The sequence below is a fragment of the Lepidochelys kempii genome, chromosome 8, assembly GCF_965140265.1.
Source record: "Lepidochelys kempii isolate rLepKem1 chromosome 8, rLepKem1.hap2, whole genome shotgun sequence".
Taxonomy (NCBI): domain Eukaryota; kingdom Metazoa; phylum Chordata; order Testudines; family Cheloniidae; genus Lepidochelys; species Lepidochelys kempii.
The window spans coordinates 6,066,768-6,084,387 of NC_133263.1; the positions used below are offsets into that span (position 1 = coordinate 6,066,768).

General features: G+C 43.2%; 1 protein-coding gene across 3 annotated transcripts in view; it reads right to left on the reverse strand.

Annotated features, from left to right (window-relative positions):
• Positions 1–6,070: 6,070 nt before the first annotated feature.
• G3BP1 (G3BP stress granule assembly factor 1) overlaps positions 6,071–17,620 on the reverse strand; it is a 38,726-nt gene continuing 27,176 nt past the window's right edge. For 2 of the 3 annotated variants that reach the window (XM_073355292.1, XM_073355293.1), the window contains exons 5-12: positions 16,339–16,429; positions 15,880–15,970; positions 15,296–15,500; positions 13,684–13,785; positions 12,938–13,049; positions 12,384–12,509; positions 12,156–12,286; positions 6,071–9,752 (exon numbers count right to left, since the gene is read on the reverse strand). In XM_073355292.1, coding sequence (XP_073211393.1) covers positions 9,546–9,752; positions 12,156–12,286; positions 12,384–12,509; positions 12,938–13,049; positions 13,684–13,785; positions 15,296–15,500; positions 15,880–15,970; positions 16,339–16,429 — 1,065 coding nt within the window. In that variant the 3' untranslated portion in view covers positions 6,071–9,545. The remainder of the gene's footprint in view (positions 9,753–12,155; positions 12,287–12,383; positions 12,510–12,937; positions 13,050–13,683; positions 13,786–15,295; positions 15,501–15,879; positions 15,971–16,338; positions 16,430–17,620) is intronic. The other variant, XM_073355294.1, reaches the window with a different exon arrangement.

Genomic DNA, 17,620 nt, shown 5'->3' on the forward strand with positions numbered 1-17,620 from the left:
TGAATCCCCCCTCTCAACTCAGCGTGTTGTATCTAGGTATTTAAACTCCAGTCGCTTTTAGTTAAGGAAGATTTTAGGCTAGAGTTGTTTCTGGAGCTGGGGGGACGTAATGGTACATTGCTCAGGCACCATAGGGTAAGTTAAAGACAAAACTTTGGCCCTTACTCTGGAGCATCGTGGTTTTGGTGGGGGTCTTTCTGTGGTTTCAGTGAAGTTTCATTATGGTTTCTTGACACCTCCCGCGTGAATCATTGCAATTGACTTGCAGTGTATCTGGGAAACTGTCATGAGAACCTGATACACTTGTTTATATGCAGTCTGTGTCTTCCCCCACACCATTCTCCTGTCTTTTATTTGCTAGTCACCTTCTGCCCGTGCATGGGGGCTTATCCATTACATTACACTATAGCTGGCAAAGAACTCTGCTCTTTGATAGGATGGTTAATGGGTTACCCCAGTATAAAAACCTAGTTGTCACTAAGGTTTTGTTGACATGCATGGTGAAGTGAGCTAAACTGATATAAACCGGGATTAAACTAAATCAGTGCATCTTCTGTACATACAGAAAGCCATAAAAGTATGTCTTCACTGCAGAGCACCCGAGTTATCTTAGCCTGGTTATGAGCAACTGCACTGCAAAGCCATACTCCAGTCATGGGGCCCACACTGGTGCTGCACTCACCTGCATCGCTAGGACTTCTAGGGACCCAGCCCACGATTGTTTGGGCTGCAGTAAAATGAGCCTTTCTAGGGTTAGAATCATAGAATCACACAATAACAGAGTTGGAAGGGACCTCTGGAGGCCATCTAGTCCAACCCCCTGCCCAGAGCAGGACCAATCCCCAACTAAATCTTGCTCAGTGAATTGTGGGAGAGCTTAGCTGTCCTGTGCACATGGGGGGAAATGTGGGAAGACACTGGAGGACTTTCAGCCCTTGAGTGGCTTAGCCTGCAATCTTACTGCAAAGTGGGTGAGTTACCAGCCTGAGTGAAAGCAGATCTCAGACTTTAGGCACCAGCCCCAGATGAGCCAGCTAGGTGGGGCTGAAAACAAATTTCCCCCCAGACTTCTCATTCCTGAATCATTGTTAATGTAGCCATGACTCATGAAATTGGCCTGAGCAAGGAACTGAGTAAAGGAGGCCTTTCCAGCTCTGGAATAGCTCTTTACTCCCTAGTCCCTGGCTCCTTAACTCCCAATGAGCCAAATGCTACCCTGGTTTAAGTGTGCATGACCTGTTTAAACCAGAGCTGAGTTTGGCCTATTGCCTTAAAGGAGGACTTTTAAGAACATAAGAACGGCCATACTGGGTCAGACCAAAGATCCATCTAGCCCCGTGTCCTGTCTTCTGACAGTGGCCAGTGCCAGGTACCCTAGAGGGAATGAACAGAGCAGGTAATCATCAAGTGATCGCCCATTCTCAGCTTTTGATAGAGAAACCACAAAAGAAGGACTTTGAAATTTAGTGCCCTCCTTTGTAGACATGCAGGTCTGCATTATTTCCTTTTTTGGCTCCCGAGATTCCCAATTAATTGTCTGGGTTTGAATCTGAAGAGGTTGCACTGTTCAGATACAGGGATAACATAGGTGGTTAGCAAGACACAATGTGGGGCTTAATGAGGACACCATCCAGGTTGACAAGCTCCTAAATTACCCTACATTCGAAAAATTGTTTGAAACAAATGGTCACTTCCTACTGAAACATTCATGGCCCTCGGCCCCAGCGGGTCTGTCTTGCTTTTAAAAACCGCCAACACTGACCCAGGCCCTTGAAGTTGTTGGGACAATTGGAAGACATGACTGTCTCCTGGCTTTCTCCCATTGAGACCCAGCAGGATATCTACACTATCCAAATCCTTGCACAGTAAATCTCAGTTCCCCTGTGGTTGAACTGAAGGCAGGTTAATTTGGGGGCCTGTCAGGTTTGGAAGTGTCCTCAGAATTATGGTGCTCAGTAAGCACTTGAATGGCAGGGATGTAGTAGGAATGAGCCATCACCTAAGTTCTATCTGCAGTGCCGGACTGCTGCTCACTGTAGCCTCTGGCAGTCTCGTACATTAACACTGCATTCTCTGCTGCTTATGCAGTCAGGCATGAGAGGCAGGCCCATTCTGGGAATTTGGAGTAGATCGTAAACGTTGGCATAAGGCACAAAGCTGAAGGGTAAGTAGCTTTATCCACCTGAGAGGTACACGGATTACCCTGAAATGCACAGCCCGGAGCATCTCATTCCTACTGTGAAACTGAATTCAGATGTGAAAAACAGAGACAGACCGTGGGCAGTTCCTGGGCCTGGTTATGACATTACTGACAGCTCCCACGCTGGCCAGAACTCTCCACCTATTTCATGAACTAACCGAGCCATTGGGAAAAATGTAACTTTGCACATGGGTTTGAAAGGCAGCAAGACCAAGGCAAATCGAGAGATCTTGAAAAGCTGAAGCAACGTGGGTGGGAAAATACCATCAGCCTCTTGCAAGAGATTTTGGGCAGGCTAGAGGAAGAATGGTCTCTCTCCCAACCTCGGGTAAGCAGGAAGAGAAAATGGGGCAGCCACCAACTACTCTCCTTAGTGCTAGAAAGGAAGTTCAGGTTTGCTCTTGAACATCCTGCTGCAACAGAACTTAGCAACGCCCATGCACCTGTAGCTCCTTCCTCCACTGAAACCGTTCTCTCAGGTGTAGCACGATCACTGGCTCTGTGGCAATCAAATGCCCCAAAGTGGGAAGTCAGGAAGGAAACAAGCAGGAGCAGAAACTAGTTTTCATGCTGCTGTCATCAAGAACAAAAGCAGGACTAGAGAAATACAGAAATACCGTAAGAGGTACTGACTCTCACTGAAAGGGGCTGCGTTTTCCAAGAAGTGAAAACTGGTCTAGACAGAAAAAAACATGCTTGCATACATTTCTCTTCTCACCTGCCCCTCTTAAAAAAAAAAAAGGAAAAAAAAAGTGACCTCCCTGTCTTTTCTATGTGAAATGTATTTGTCTATATTGATACAATTGGTCTGGCCTTATTGCTCCATTTAAGGACGTGTTTTGCTATAAAGGGCACAGAGTGCAAAGCAACCGCTTCCTTAAGAGTAACATTTTTACGTCATGATAAAACAAACCTATAACTTATACAAGTACAATTTGCATGAGCACATGAGCAATGGCAGATTACTTTTTTGGCTTGTAAAAACAAAATTTAAAAAAAGTTCTATTCCAGCCGTTTGAAGATGGACTGTAAGATTTCTGTTGTAAGTGTATATAAAAATATATATATTTATTGAACCATACATTCATGCCGATTCCAATTAAAAACAAACAAAATAAAAGTTTTCTGAAATTTGCTTTCGGTGGATTTTTAGTACCCGAGATGTCATTTTAAAGCCAGTGCTAATAGCTGCGAAATGCTGCGCTCCTTTAGTATTTCATGGACATTTAAGAAGTAGGATCATTTTATTGTGTACTCTAGGTTTGAGAGTGCGTGCGAGGGAAATCTTCTCATACTGCTTCCCTTTGAGCCCTCATCTACACTGCAGTTCCTAACAACAATGGTAAGCCTAGTGTTTGCCCTTGCAGTACAGATAGAACCAAACTATCCAGATCCCCAAACCTTGTTTGCTGCTTTGGACATTAGTAGGGCTGTAGCAGTTCAGGAATAGTTTGTGATGGGATGGTAGATGGGGTGGGATCGGAGTTACCCAGGGAAGAATTTTCTGTAGTATCTGGCTGGTGAATCTTGCCCATATGCTCAGGGTTTAGCTGATTGCCATATTTGGGTCAGGGAGGAAAAGGGAAGAGGCCCTGGAGGTTTTTCACCTTCCTCCGTAGCATAGGGCACAGGTCACTTGCTGGAAGATTCTCTGCTCCTTGAAGTCTTTAAACCACGATTTGAGGACTTCAATAGCACAGACATAGGTGAGAGGTCTTTCGCAGGAGTGGGTGGGTGCGATTCTGTAGCCTGCGTTGTGCAGGTCAGACTAGATGATCATAATGGTCTCTTCTGACCTTAATATCTATGAATCTCTCTGTTTTACACCACACAAACCGACTCTAGCAGGATTTAGGATGAGGTGTTATTAGGGCACCTACTAAAAGGAGTAACTTTTTACACTGTTGAACACAGGTGAGTGTGCCCTGTACTGTTAAGTGTCAAAATGGCTTTGCTTTTGCAACCATCGTCAACTGGTGTCCAGAAGGCAGGTTGGGCACATTTTTCTTGCCTTTAGAATAGGCTGGAGCCTGAAAACAATACTTTAGAGATGATTTACTAGGAAATATGTTATTTCTTTCGTATTGCTCAACTCTCTAAGTTCTCATGGGAGTTGAAGTATGGTTCTTGGCACTGCAGTATGTTACCTTCTTGTTCTAGGGAACTGTGTTTCTGCATGGACGCTATAGTCCACCGACTTGCCGGGGGGAGGAGGGGGAAATCGCTTTTTAGCTACCCTTCTGAGAACTGTTGCATTACACTGCTTGTACATTGCATTGGATGAAGCGATCCATGCAGCACCTAAGGCTTTTTAAAAGGCCTGATTCAAGCAATTTCCTCAAACTGGAGACAGAGAGAAACAAGACAGGAGGGACACAAAATATTTCTCTTTAATGCTTGATAAGGCAACTAAGGATTGAGTTGCTATTCGTCAGGCAGTACATGGTACATGCTTAACCAAGACTGGAAATAACTGTGAAAAAGAGGGCCATGGCCAGCTTCTACAATGCACTGTTGCTTCCCCAATGCAGGCCATTTTCAGCCTCACCCCCCGTTTTAAAGCTTATTTACGTTAAAGAAACATGCCACTTAGTAAAATGTATTTCTGATTAGGCATGTCAAGAAGTTCACTATGAAATCCAATTATTATGTAGCCGGCCTTAACCAGAGAACACTCAAGTAAGTTTCCCAGAAGTCCTAAGGCGGTAATTTTTCAGTTACCAGGCAGGCTGAGAAAGGTATTGCTGGAAAGTGAAACAAGGACAGGCGGAAGCTGGAAATGCTTTAACAGGAAGTGATTAGGCAAGTTGCTAGTATTTTCAGCCATGGGCACCAGCATGTAGGGAGAGCTACATGAAGCTACAAAACACCAAGTCTTTAACTGGAAATTTTCTGGCTCTCTTTGAGACATGTGGAGGAAATAGAATGCCCAGACACTAAGTTTTCCATGACTAGCCATCCTGACAGAGAAACCCTTTCCAGGAAGGGGAGGAGGTAAGTGAGGAATATTCAGGATCAGCTATTTCTTTCCAGTTCAATGCTGCAGTTGTCCCCGCCCCGCAAATGAACATTGGCGGCAAGAAGCATGACAGGGATGGCTGGCTCTTTACTCTCTGGAGGCTCATGCTACAAGGCGCAGAGACAGGTAGTAACTTTTTCTGAGCCAAGACAAATGTCAGCCAGACACACGTTGTGATTTTATAGCTCCAGCTGCTTCTCTTCAGGACAACCACGCTATTCATTCAAGGCACTGCACCTTCTACAAGCAGACGCAGCACAGCCGACCTCAGGAGGAGAATCAGGGACAGCGTTTCATGCACTGAAATCCATCTTATCACTCAAGGGACCAACAAAAATTGTTGGCATACGAGAGGGGGTTAAGCCTCTTGGCTATGCTTGTCCGCTGAAAACAGGGGCTGCATACTAGAGAGCCTTAGCACAGTTGCAGACTAAGGCTCATAACAGCAGAATCATTTATAGAAACACCGTTTAGCCCAGTAGTTCTCCAACTTTTGTACTGGTGACCCCTTTCACACAGCAAACCTCCAAGTGTGACCCCCCCATTATAAATTAAACACACTTTTTTATATATTTAACACCATTATAAATGCTGGATGCAAAGCAGGATTTGGGGTGGAGGATGACAGCTTGCAACCCCCCATGTAATAACCTTCCAACCCCCTGAGGGGTCCTGACCCCCAGTTTGAAAACCCCTACTTTAGCTAGTCATCAGTTCCATCCCTCTTCAGTTAGAACTCAAAGTCGAACTCAGAGCATAGCTTGCTAGTTTAAAAAAAAACATATTATGTTTCCCCTTCAGCTGAGGAGAAAAAAATTACAAAAGACCAAGACATTTGACTGAAGAGAGAGTTTAGAGTTGACCAAAAACCTTTATTCTTGGGGGATTTACTGTTCCCCTCCTGATACGTCTAGAAAGCTCTGATTCAGGTACATTTATGTACAGAGATTAGAACTGAAGCATGGGGACATGCCCTCCATTCCTTACAATGGGGACTTGATAGTACAGGGATAAATGCATATGGGCTAGACCAGCAGGTAGAAGGCAAAATAGGTACGTTTATATTCTTGGCACTAGTGTTAATTCTACACAAATGCCTGCTCCCTGGGAAAGTGACTATGCATTTGTTACCTCTAACCTAGAGAAAGGAAGGCTGTTTAACACCCCACTTCATTTTTGTAGAAGTCTGGAACCTCAGGAACCCTTCAGAGCAGGGCTTATGAAGGCCTGCTGCCACCTTACTAAACAAAGGGGCCTGTTCACTTGGAACAAGTACTTCCTCTCTACCAGAAAGGCATTGGGAGCAGACCTATGCAGTCACAGTGCCACTCAGGTTTGGCACATTCACCCTGCCACAGATGAACAGAGGAGCAGACACGCCCAAACTGAGGGACACTGCAACGCGTACCAGGTCGCAACACTTACAGGGATGAGCCGGACCCACACCCACGGGACAGAAGCCACCTTGGGTGCAAGGTGGGCTCATCACAGACTTCATTCTGATTGTTACTGTGAATATCGTGACCTCCATGTGAAAATTGTAGCCTTAATCATGAATTCAGAGAGTCTGAGATGCTGTCGGCATAAACTTCTTTTTAAGAAGAAGTAACACTTCTCCGATAACAAAAACACATGAAAAAGATGCAAGACTTAATTTCTGCATTTCATTCACCTTAGACTATGACAAATATCTGATCAGTTTTGCCTCCTGGTGTTCTTCTCGCACTATAACAATGACGTGGTTCACACCACAGAAGACTGGCTGTCTAAACAGAAAGAGCAAACACAAAATCACTTAGGCTTTGCAAGTCTTCTCCACTGCCTTCCCGAAATTATATTTTGAGTCAAAAGCCATGACAAAATCCCTTTGAGGAAGTACTCCTTTAACGAGTGGAGAGGTGTTCACAGTTTTGGCATGTGCAAGGCAAAGGTGCTATTTACTGAAGCTTTGATAATCTGAAGTGCAGTATCTGTTGCTAGAGTCTGATTTCTCCTCAGCAGAGGACATTCTCCTTCCCCTCCGCAGTATATTATACGTACCCATCGTTATGGAGCTGTAGGTATGAAAAGCAAAGAAAGAACACCAGTGGGAAGACTTCAGGAAAGGACCTGCACTTAACCCCTTGGCAATGGTAGAAACTATGTTTTCCTGATCTGAAGTTGGGAAAAGCATTTAGAATAGACACTACCAGTTATTACCGCAAGAGGGAACTGTACATTTCCTTTATGTCCGTGCACTAAGGTGGCACACTGCCAGGATAGCCATTACAGTTAGCTCCACTCAAGTGCCAGGACGTGCCTCTATACTTTTGGGAGCAGGTGAAAAAAAAGTCAAGTCAGTCCGTAAAATGTTTGAGGAGAGGTGGGTTGAACAACAGTTTTTAAACAAATATTGAAGTCTCTGACAAAAGCTTCCGATGACTTTAGTGAGGTCTGGACTGTTTAAACTACACCAACTCTCACAAGTAACTTTTTCTGGTATGGCTTACAGTGACCTCCCCCTGGCCAGACAGCTCTGTTCTAGTTTGTAAAGCGGAATGTGTCAGAGGCCACGAGATATGTATATGCCATTACATCACATCTGCACAGATCCTGCATTAAAAAACCCAGAACTTAGACACACTGAATCCTGGTTCACATGAAAGACAATTACTAATAAGCTCTCCGGGGTGCCCACTGTGATGCAGATACTGCAGGGGGCATATGAGCTTGATGTACCATCCAGTCACTTCATATCAATGTAAGGTGGTGGTGCATTGAGCCACCGCTCTAAGCGGACCGCAGTGGCTTCTGGTATTAAACTGGAAGCAAGATTGCAATTTTCTTCCAGATGTTTTTCTATACAATGAAAGTTAATTACTAAAATAGCAAGCTGTTCCCCAGAATCCTTTAAGACTGCTGTAATAAAAATTGTACACACAGTCTTGCCTTTTATTTTCAATTTTAGTTGAATCTGAGAATGAAAAAGATACTTATTCAATACCAGGAGTATATACCAGCAATTGATAAGCAATCAGCACACCTCTAGCATAATTGTCAGAGGCTGCATCTGATCTAGGTAGTTTCACCTCTGGGACAGGGGAGTTTCTAAACTAATGCCCAAACTGCAAAAGCAGCCCCCCCATAATAAAGAACAGAGTAAGCGTACACAATCCTAAAAAGGTCATTTACATTTCAACAATAAAGATATCCACAACCACAGTTTTCTAGTCACAATGGGAGTTGTTACAAAATCACGTAACTTTTCAGTCAGCTGGATAAAGCAAACATTCAGCCAACCACCAACGTGCTTTATAATATTAGACATCTCTACCTACTGCCACAGCAGAGGTTGCTTCAGTTTCCAAAGAACATTTTGTCGTTATCTTCGACAAAGATAGTGATGGGAGGAATGGAGGGGAAACTCACCCCTCCACAAGAATTCCAACATACTCCACTTGATAAAGCAAATCTAGACTTTTTTTTATTTTTTTAACAATTTGCCAAGACTGGAATGAGAGATAAATAGAAGGCACAACAATTTTGCTTTTTTTTTCTTTTTTTTCCTTTTTTCTTTTTTTACAAATACAAACTAAAACATGAAAAAAACTCCCTATTTCAATAAAAAATTTCACAAGTTCAGGAAAAATGTTTTAAGAGTCAAGTTCTAGACATTAAAACCTATCCCACAATCCAAAATTTGTAAGTGGTAAAACAGTAGTTAGAATTCCTTTTCGTGATCATGTATCAAAAGAAAAAAGATTCTATGGATACCCTTTATTCCACTTTACAGCGCCACAGAGAGAAGAGTGAATGTCAATTTTCCAAGTGGCAACATGGCCAGACCAGAGGATGTGCACATGACCCTCAAGGGACAAACAATAGTTTCTCCTGCCTTGAAATGCTTGCCAAGTGCTAGGTTTTCCTACAGGCTCTTGAACACATGCAGGTGAAAGATTATTCCACTGACTGAAACGCACACAATTTCAGTATAGAGAGGGAAAAAACAAAAACAAAAAAACCAACCACACATTCCTTTAGGAAAGACCACTGGTACAAAAAAAAAAAAAATCCAGTCCGTTAAGTTTGCAGTGAGCAAGGAACTTCAGTTCTTTTCTTTTTAAAATCCACTTTTCCTAAAATATTGTTCCACAAAGCTGGAATCAGGGACAAGGACTAGGAAAAAAAAAATCACAAAACCATAACAACAAACAAAAAGGGGCCAAAATAGTATCAAACGTAGCAGTCTATAACAGGCTAGGGCCACATTCCAAGATACCCAAGGCTGAAATTCACAAATCTGCAGGAACAAGGGTTTGTGCCACCATGCCAACATCCTTGATGCATTCACTGACGTTGCCCGACGCCCCTTCCAGCTCCAAATCCTGGTTTCTGAGACATGCCTCCACGTGGAGGCCCTCGAATCCCACCCCCCAGCCCTCCCCGAGTGCCTCCAGGTCCACGTGGTCTGTTGTCTCTGCGGTCACCCTCCCTGGCAGCTCGTGTTTTCTTCTCCTCCACGTTCAAACGCACCTCCCCCCTGAACATGATGGGCTGCAAGAGAAAGAAAAGAGATTTACCAGCATTAACAATGCAGCTGTAACTCTCCAACAAAGCCTTTCACCTGGGTAAATTTATGCTGTTCCCTTCAATGGGATTAGTATTAGGAACAGGAGCAAGACAAGAAAGAAGGAAATAAAGCTCATGGCAGCTACCTATTTACAGGTTAAAAAAAAAAAAAAAACCCACTATCTCAGTTGTGTACTCAGCCACACATTTTTGGGGGTGGCAAGAGAAGGCTGGGGGGGGGGGGGGGAGGAGAGGTGTGTGACTGTTCAAACAATTGGAAGGATGGATCAACTGTGACTTCTCAGGCAGTTGAACACTTTACATGCTCCACCTTTCCTGGCAGGTGGTTAGATAAGATGAGCTTGGTTTCACTGACACACTTTAATACAATGAAAAAACCATTAAGATCACTGCTATAGTGTTCCGGTTGACTTTTCTTCTGATTTGAAGCAGCTCAGAGGCCCATACTGCACCCTCCATGCAATCTGGTGAAATCCTTCACTTTCAGTATAGCAGCATTTTGTATTGCTGTGATGAGGAGTTACTGAGGGCTTGTCTATATGGCAGCAAGAGAACTACCACAGTACACAGCCACACTTTGGGACGTTCAGTGGGCTGCAGCAGTGTCCACATGGTGAGTTAACGCACAGTGTGCTGCCTGGCTTGCCACGCAGTAACTCACTGTGTAGACAAACCTTGAGTTGGCAAATTTCACTGAAGGAGAGAAGAGGCCAATCAGAACACACGCCCCGTTAGCATAATATGTAAATAAGCTACTGCCACATAAGGCTGAGGAATTAAGTCTACAAAAAGCTAAGAAATTCAAGAGTGAAGGTTCCTTCATACATATATCAATTATACCTCATTAGAGACCATGAGTTATTCTGGATGCTGTAATATATAAAGGCGGCTTGAAGAATTCCTCTTGCCAGTGACAAGCAGAAAGCTTTTCAGCTAAGATTCCCACTTGATGATCAGTTCTCACGGAGCTCCCGAGCCAATACCCTGGCATGGGGGTACCAACACCCTTCCCAACAACCAGGTATGGGAATAGGGTTTAAGTAGCTCTCTGTCACTTTGCCCCTAGACTCCACTGGCAGGGCCTCCCTTTCACAGGAACTGCTAGCAAGCAGGTTTAGCTCTCTGGTTGATAAAGATTACTAGTAATCTTTAAATTCCAATACGCAGTATTTGTAATGTAGCAGAGATCGTATTGTTGCAAGAACCGGTCTAGAATTAAAGGAAACGTGCTTGTGTCCAGCATACTGTGCATGATCGCTGGAGAAGATCAATACAGATAACTAAAGTTAAATTACAGATGAAAATAAGGGTTCTGAATTATTAGAAGTAAAAGATATTTGAACTGTTCAGCTGTGGGTTAAATATACACATAAAGCCCCACTACTGTCTTATATTATCAAGAAGGAGAGCATCACAGTTAATTATACTTTAAGTCTGACACAAACATTCCCTAGAGCCTGCAGATTTGAGACTTGCAGGAAAAGAGCACAAAATGATATAAACAGATATAATACAGAAAGGGCCAAGGACTGGCCACTCCTCTCCAAAAGCCTGTAAGTGTGGGGTCACACCAAAGGGGTGAGGGAGGAAGAGAAGTGCCCGACTGCTGCGAACTCTCTAACGGCTTGCTGTACAGGCGCAGATGTGCGTGGGTGCAAAGTGTTTAGATCTACCACATACACAACAATCTCCATGGGGTCACTAGCTATAACCTTTTACATTCATAGTGGCTGTGGCCAGGCTGAGAGCAGGTGACTCTGCACCCAGCCTGTTTAGGATGTAAATTCCTTCTTCAAAGCAAACACAAACATGGTTCCCCCCACTTTTTCAACGCTTCTTTATTTGGGCTCTGTTTTCTCCATGGCAGTTTTCTCTCTCTTTTGGTTTGCTTTAGGGATGTAAACATCCATTTTAAAAGTTAACTGTTTAAACTATTAAAATTATGTCATTTAAATGGTTAACCAATTAAAGGGAGAGGAACTGCTCCTGGAGCGGGCAGCTGGCAGGGCCTTGGGCGGGCAGGCAGCCAGCAGGGTCCGGGGGCTAACAGTTAGGTTTGGTTAAACAATAAGACTAATGCTTACTAGTTAACTGTTTAGGTTTGTAAAATACTAGTTTGCTTCAGCATTAAATTTGGCCAACTGCATGTGTTAATTTCCAAACAGTGTGAACACGTAAATCACACTTATTCAGAGTGGTTCATTTATGGACGTAAACTGGGAGCAGAGGAAGAAGAGAGGGGCTAAAAGAACATCCCTTCTTCTTAAGGGACAGACAGACATTGCCCACCATTAACAGAGAGGAACGGATTCAAAAACGTTACTTCGCAGAATCAAATCTCTGCTAGTCCAAACACCGCCACCTTACCCTATTGCTAAGGATCTTCTGAACCGGTTCAGGATCATCAAATACCACAAACCCAAAGTTAGGGAGCTTCCCACCACTGTTGATGCGGAGTTCCACAACGTTCCCATAATCTGCAAGAGAGGAGCCAAGTTCTTTGGTCACACATTAGAATGTTCTGCAGAAACAGACATGTGCTTATGGTTGCAGCCCCAAAACTTTGTGGTGAACAAAGCAAAGTCAGCAACTTACTTTGGAAGAAGTCCTTCAGTTCAGTTTTATCCACATCATGAGGAAGGTTTCCAACAAATAGCTGATGACTGTCTGGGTACCTAACAATCCGTCTAGTTTCCATGTCACCCTGCTCACCTTCACGAACTTAAAACAAACAAACTTGCTTAAAGCCAAACAGCATGCATAATACCTGAACAGTCCTAATCATCAGAGTAACTGGCAAGCAATAAGATTCAGTCTCAAGTTCTAGTGGAATTTCAATAATTTTCACAACAGCCATGCATTAGAAACTCACACTGATGAGCAAACCTAAAAACAAAAAAAAACCCATCTAAATACTACAAACTTTTTTATATTTGTGAAAGTTCATTTCTAAATCAGAGGTTCAGGACCAGATCAGCTAAAACATCAACAGCAGCAGAAGTGACTTAGAATATCTATCATTAAGAACTGAAAAAAACAACACTAATCAGCACATCGTACATTGAGTGCTTCATGGCTCCTTAGGCAATTAAAAGGAGATAGAAATGGGAAAAAAAGTGAAGTACTTATGCTCTTCTAGCTTTTCTTACTTGGTCTAGGCCCTCTTTGCGGTGGGATGCTTGTTCGTTGCTCCCTCACCCTCTGATCCCTCTGAGGCCTCTGTGGTGGAGTCTGAGATTCAGGCTTGGATTCAGGACGGGGCTGCAGAAATGAACAAGCAATAAGTGATAAGTAAAAACAGGCAAGGCTAGTAGCAAAGTTCATTTTTCAGAGCTTACTATCAAATTTTCGATTATACTGAGATAATTTCCAATTTGCAAAAGATTAGCAGTTCTTTTCATCAGTGGCAACAGAATGCATTTCAGCTCAAGTTATACTTGTAACTTCAAAATGAAATGCTGTTCTGTTTTTATTGTATAGTGCTAGACTTTTAATAGTTATCCCTCATTCAATAAAATGTACCCTGGTGCTACATAATGTTGGAAAGGGAGATGAAATGTATCTTGCCTAATCATGGCTGAAAGATTTTAGTACCTCTAACTTGGCAAGTTTGCCCAAGCTCTGTAGAACTGCCCTCACTAGATTTTTGCGTATGTTTTTCAAGGCAGACATACTCAATACACACTGTGAGCACATTTGGTCCATATTGATGGAGGTTTTCTTTCCAGCTACAAGGGTTACAAATGTGATTTTTGTTTAAATGGTTATTTACAAAACCCCTAACAATTGCAAAACCCCATGAAGAATCCTAAAATCCATGCTATAAGCAGGGAATTTCTACTGCATATTTTCACCCAGGTCCCCAAGTATTCTGTGATTCGTGCAGTATTCCTACTTGTGAGGCTGGTACTTTCACAACATGAGGTGGTATTCCCAATACTGGAACAGCTCCACTGGGTGGGAGATTCTTGCTGGTTACAGACGCCCACGAAAATGTCTAAAGGAATGAACAGTGTTACTAAGTAACTCAAGGCCTGCAGTTCTACTTCTAACAAGAGGCCCAGACCCTGAACTGTGCCTCTCAGGAGTGACAGTTGAGGTGGTGGTAACAGCTTTAAAGACACCTTTGAGCCTTCTGAGTTCTGGATCCAGCCCTCAGCCATTTCCCCACAGCTGCCTATGAACCATCCCAACTCAGAAAAACAGAGTGCAGAGCATTAGAGCCACACACGGTCTCATTCCTAGGGCTACTATACTAGACTTGTGGCACCCATGGATCCCCCTCCCCTGCTACAATGGGGGAATCAAGCTGTTTCAAACCCGTGAACACTGCATAAATAGGCAGGGATGCAGCACAGAACTGGGGCTATTGTTAGACTCATCACTGCAGGGGTTACACCCTAAATCATATTTGGAAAGATGCCTTCACAGCCGTAAGTTGGCTGGGCAGAGTTTGACTTCAAAAGAAAAACAAAAATTTAGTGCCTTTCGATGCTTATTAAATTTTCCCAAATGCACAAAGTGCATTTTAAGATTCCTTGTACCCAATTAAATGTTCCCAGTTGTGGGAAATTACAAGGGGAAGACGCTTATTTAACGACAGTAGACGTTGAGATTCAAAGAGTTCAAGCTTAATAACCGTTAACACACAATATCACATGTCAAAACACAAAAGTAATGATGCTGAAATCAAATTCTAGTAAGTTCTCAAGCAGTATTTTTCTTACTTTGCCTAAATTTCGATTATTAACAACCAATAAAAACATAATTCTTCCAAGCCTCACCATAAGCATTCAATTTATTGGGGAAAAAAAAAAAAAAAAAGTCAAGGACAAATTCAAGCCAGTTTCTGGAGCAAACTGAACAGGTACAAAACAGAGGGCCTTGATAATGTGTCCTCCTATTGAGATACCAGCAACCAGCTAATTGACCCATTGTTTTTCTGTGGAGAACCTCAATTTGAGGTGAAAAGGACAATTCAGGAGCAGGAGAGAAAAGTCATATGCAAAAGAATTTGGATACCTCTTATCCAGCTACCCCCATCTTGCCAGAGTAAAGATTTTGGTGTGTTATACATAAGGAAGAGGAAGAAGGAAAAAAAAAAGATGATGAACATATGCTTTCAACTACCACTGCTTTCAACTACCTGAGAGGTGGTTCCAGAGAGGATGGTTCTAGACTATTCTCAGTGGTAGCAGATGACAGAACGAGGAGTAATGGTCTCAAGTTGCAGTGGGGGACGTTTAGGTTGGATATTAGGAAAAACTTTTTCACTAGGAGGGTGGTGAAACACCGGAATGGGTTACCTAGGGAGGTGGTAGAATCTCCTTCCTTAGAGGTTTTTAAGGTCAGGCTTGACAGAGCCCTGGCTGGGATGATTTAATTGGGGATTGGTCCTGCTTTTGAGCAGGGGGTTGGACTAGATGACCTCCTGAGGTCCCTTCCAACCCTGATATTCTATGATTCTATTGATTAAACAATACAGTGAAAGTCACTCATTTCATTACCCTGGAATCCTCTTGCACCACAGGAGCAGGGTCTGCAGGGACTGGAGAAGGACTCTTTTCCACAGTCTCCTCAGGAACAGTTTCCTCCAATACTGGCTCAGATTTTTCTTCCTGCACTTCTGGTTCTGGCTCCGGTTCAGGCTCTGGTTCAGGCTCAGGTTCTGGATCCACTACTGGCTCCTCCAGCTGTTCCTCCAAGTCATTGCTACAGAAAAACATCATGAATGGGAACAATCTTGCTTTTCAAATTTGGATCAAGAACCATACTGAAGGCATGCTTATAACCCAGGTATGCAAAATACAATGCAAAGTACTAGGGCATAGCAAAATTCACTTAAATAGGCATATACTTCCGGGGGACGCGAGTTACAGGTTATTCTGTAGAACGTCAGTCTCAGCCTCACAGCTAATAGTGTATCATTTAACAATGTTGATGCTGCAGCTGCTGCAGCAGAAGCCCGACTTCTAGAGATAAAACATGTTCATTCCTGACTTCTCTTCACATCTGACTCCAGACCTGGTCCTTAAAGAGATCGCAACGCTCAAGGTTCGACTTCCCCATAGTAAAAGTATAGTCTTTTTACCTGACAGACTGCTCGTAGTACGCACCGGGATCATCAACCGTCTCAGGGGTCTGCTGTCTTTCCTCAGGTTCCTCCACCTCCTCCTCAGATTCTAGAGTGGGTTAGGGAAGAAGGAGAACTCAAGTCACACCCATCACACTGTCCAAGCTCAACAAAGGGATTCTTTCATAAATACATATATTTTGGGGGAATTTTTATTTGAATATCACTGTAGGAAGGAGGACTGTGACAGCAACTGCAGCAGCTGTATTCCAACAGCCCATGCTGAAGTACCAGCAGTAGAAAAGGGACAAGGGGAAAAAAAACACAACACAGGAGACAATTTGAATTTACTGCAAATATGCCTCTCGTAACAGAAGAATCTCCTCTAGCCTGAGAATTGAGAGTTGCTTACTATGCCCACTAATGCCACAAAAGCTGCCACCAGTAGAATTCTCCAGGCTCCTGGTACTTACTTACCCTCTGGAGGCTCAGTGTCCGAATCACCAAAAACCTCATCTTGGTAGCGGAAGATGTCGTTATGGACATAAAACTTATTTGCAACAGAACCCTGGAGGCAAGCAGGAATAAGAAGTTGGTTCCGTTATATTCAGTCCCAGAGCAAAACATTCCATGATTATGAAGAGTTTACAGCCACAGTGAAAGATCCTGGTCACAGTTCTGCCCCTCCTGTGACACTCTGGCAGTGCAGAAGTAGCAACTGCCCAACAGAGGGAACCTCTGGGTGGCAAAAAAGCAGCCAAGTTGCTTCTACACTCAGCCCCCAAGCAAAAGGGACATTCTTGGGCAGGCCATGAGGGGAGAATACTAGCATGTGCTGCACTCCAAAGAATCACCACACTAGGTGATGCAACTTAAAGCAAATTTGTAGTTGAGGCTGTCCTAAGCTAGGATAGGACTGGTTTGGCCTCCAGTCAAGCAGAGGATCAAGGGAGTGGAGAGGTTGCTTTGTACCACTTTTTACCCCCCATTCCATGTACTGCACTAAGCAGTTTGGCCAAACCTAGGGATCTGGGCCACAGCGATTGGCAACTATTTCCTATTCTATGAGGAAAAACCTATAAACTCATCTCCAATATGGAAAATTCAAGTACTAGGTTCATATTTGCTTTGACATACATATAATTTTTAAAAATAAAGGTTTGACACGCCTGTCAAAATGGAACTACTGTTGCAATCATAAAAGCCATTCTACCATAATAGCAAGCACACACCTGTAGGCAACAGAGAGGACTATGACATAACCCATAAAACTCAGCAGAAAGCAATGAGACACTGTACAGCTTTTTAAAGGATTCCTGAAGCAGAAAGGAAAAATGCTATTCAGGCCAAACAAACAGCTATACCTTGCTTCATTATGGCTGACAGGATCAATAAGGCCAAATTAAAGCCAAACAAAAGGCTAGCAACTGCATCTAGCTGTGGATTTGAGAAAGTTTTTTGGAGGCCAACTTGAGAACAACAGATCACAATTACAAACAGACTTATGGGCTTGGAGCTGCTCTACAATACTTCATGAATACTATTGGTTTACCTGGTAAATTGGAATATTTACTGTGGTAATATAGAAGGAAAACAAGCAGGAAGGAAACAGAATGGCTCAAGATAGGACACCTGATGATAAACACACTGGGGCATTAATAGACAATTCTAGGATGTAAAAAGCCTGGAAATCAAAGTCAAAGACTATGGAAGTTTACAAGGGGACTCAAAAGCAATGTTCCCTCTAATTTTTCCCATG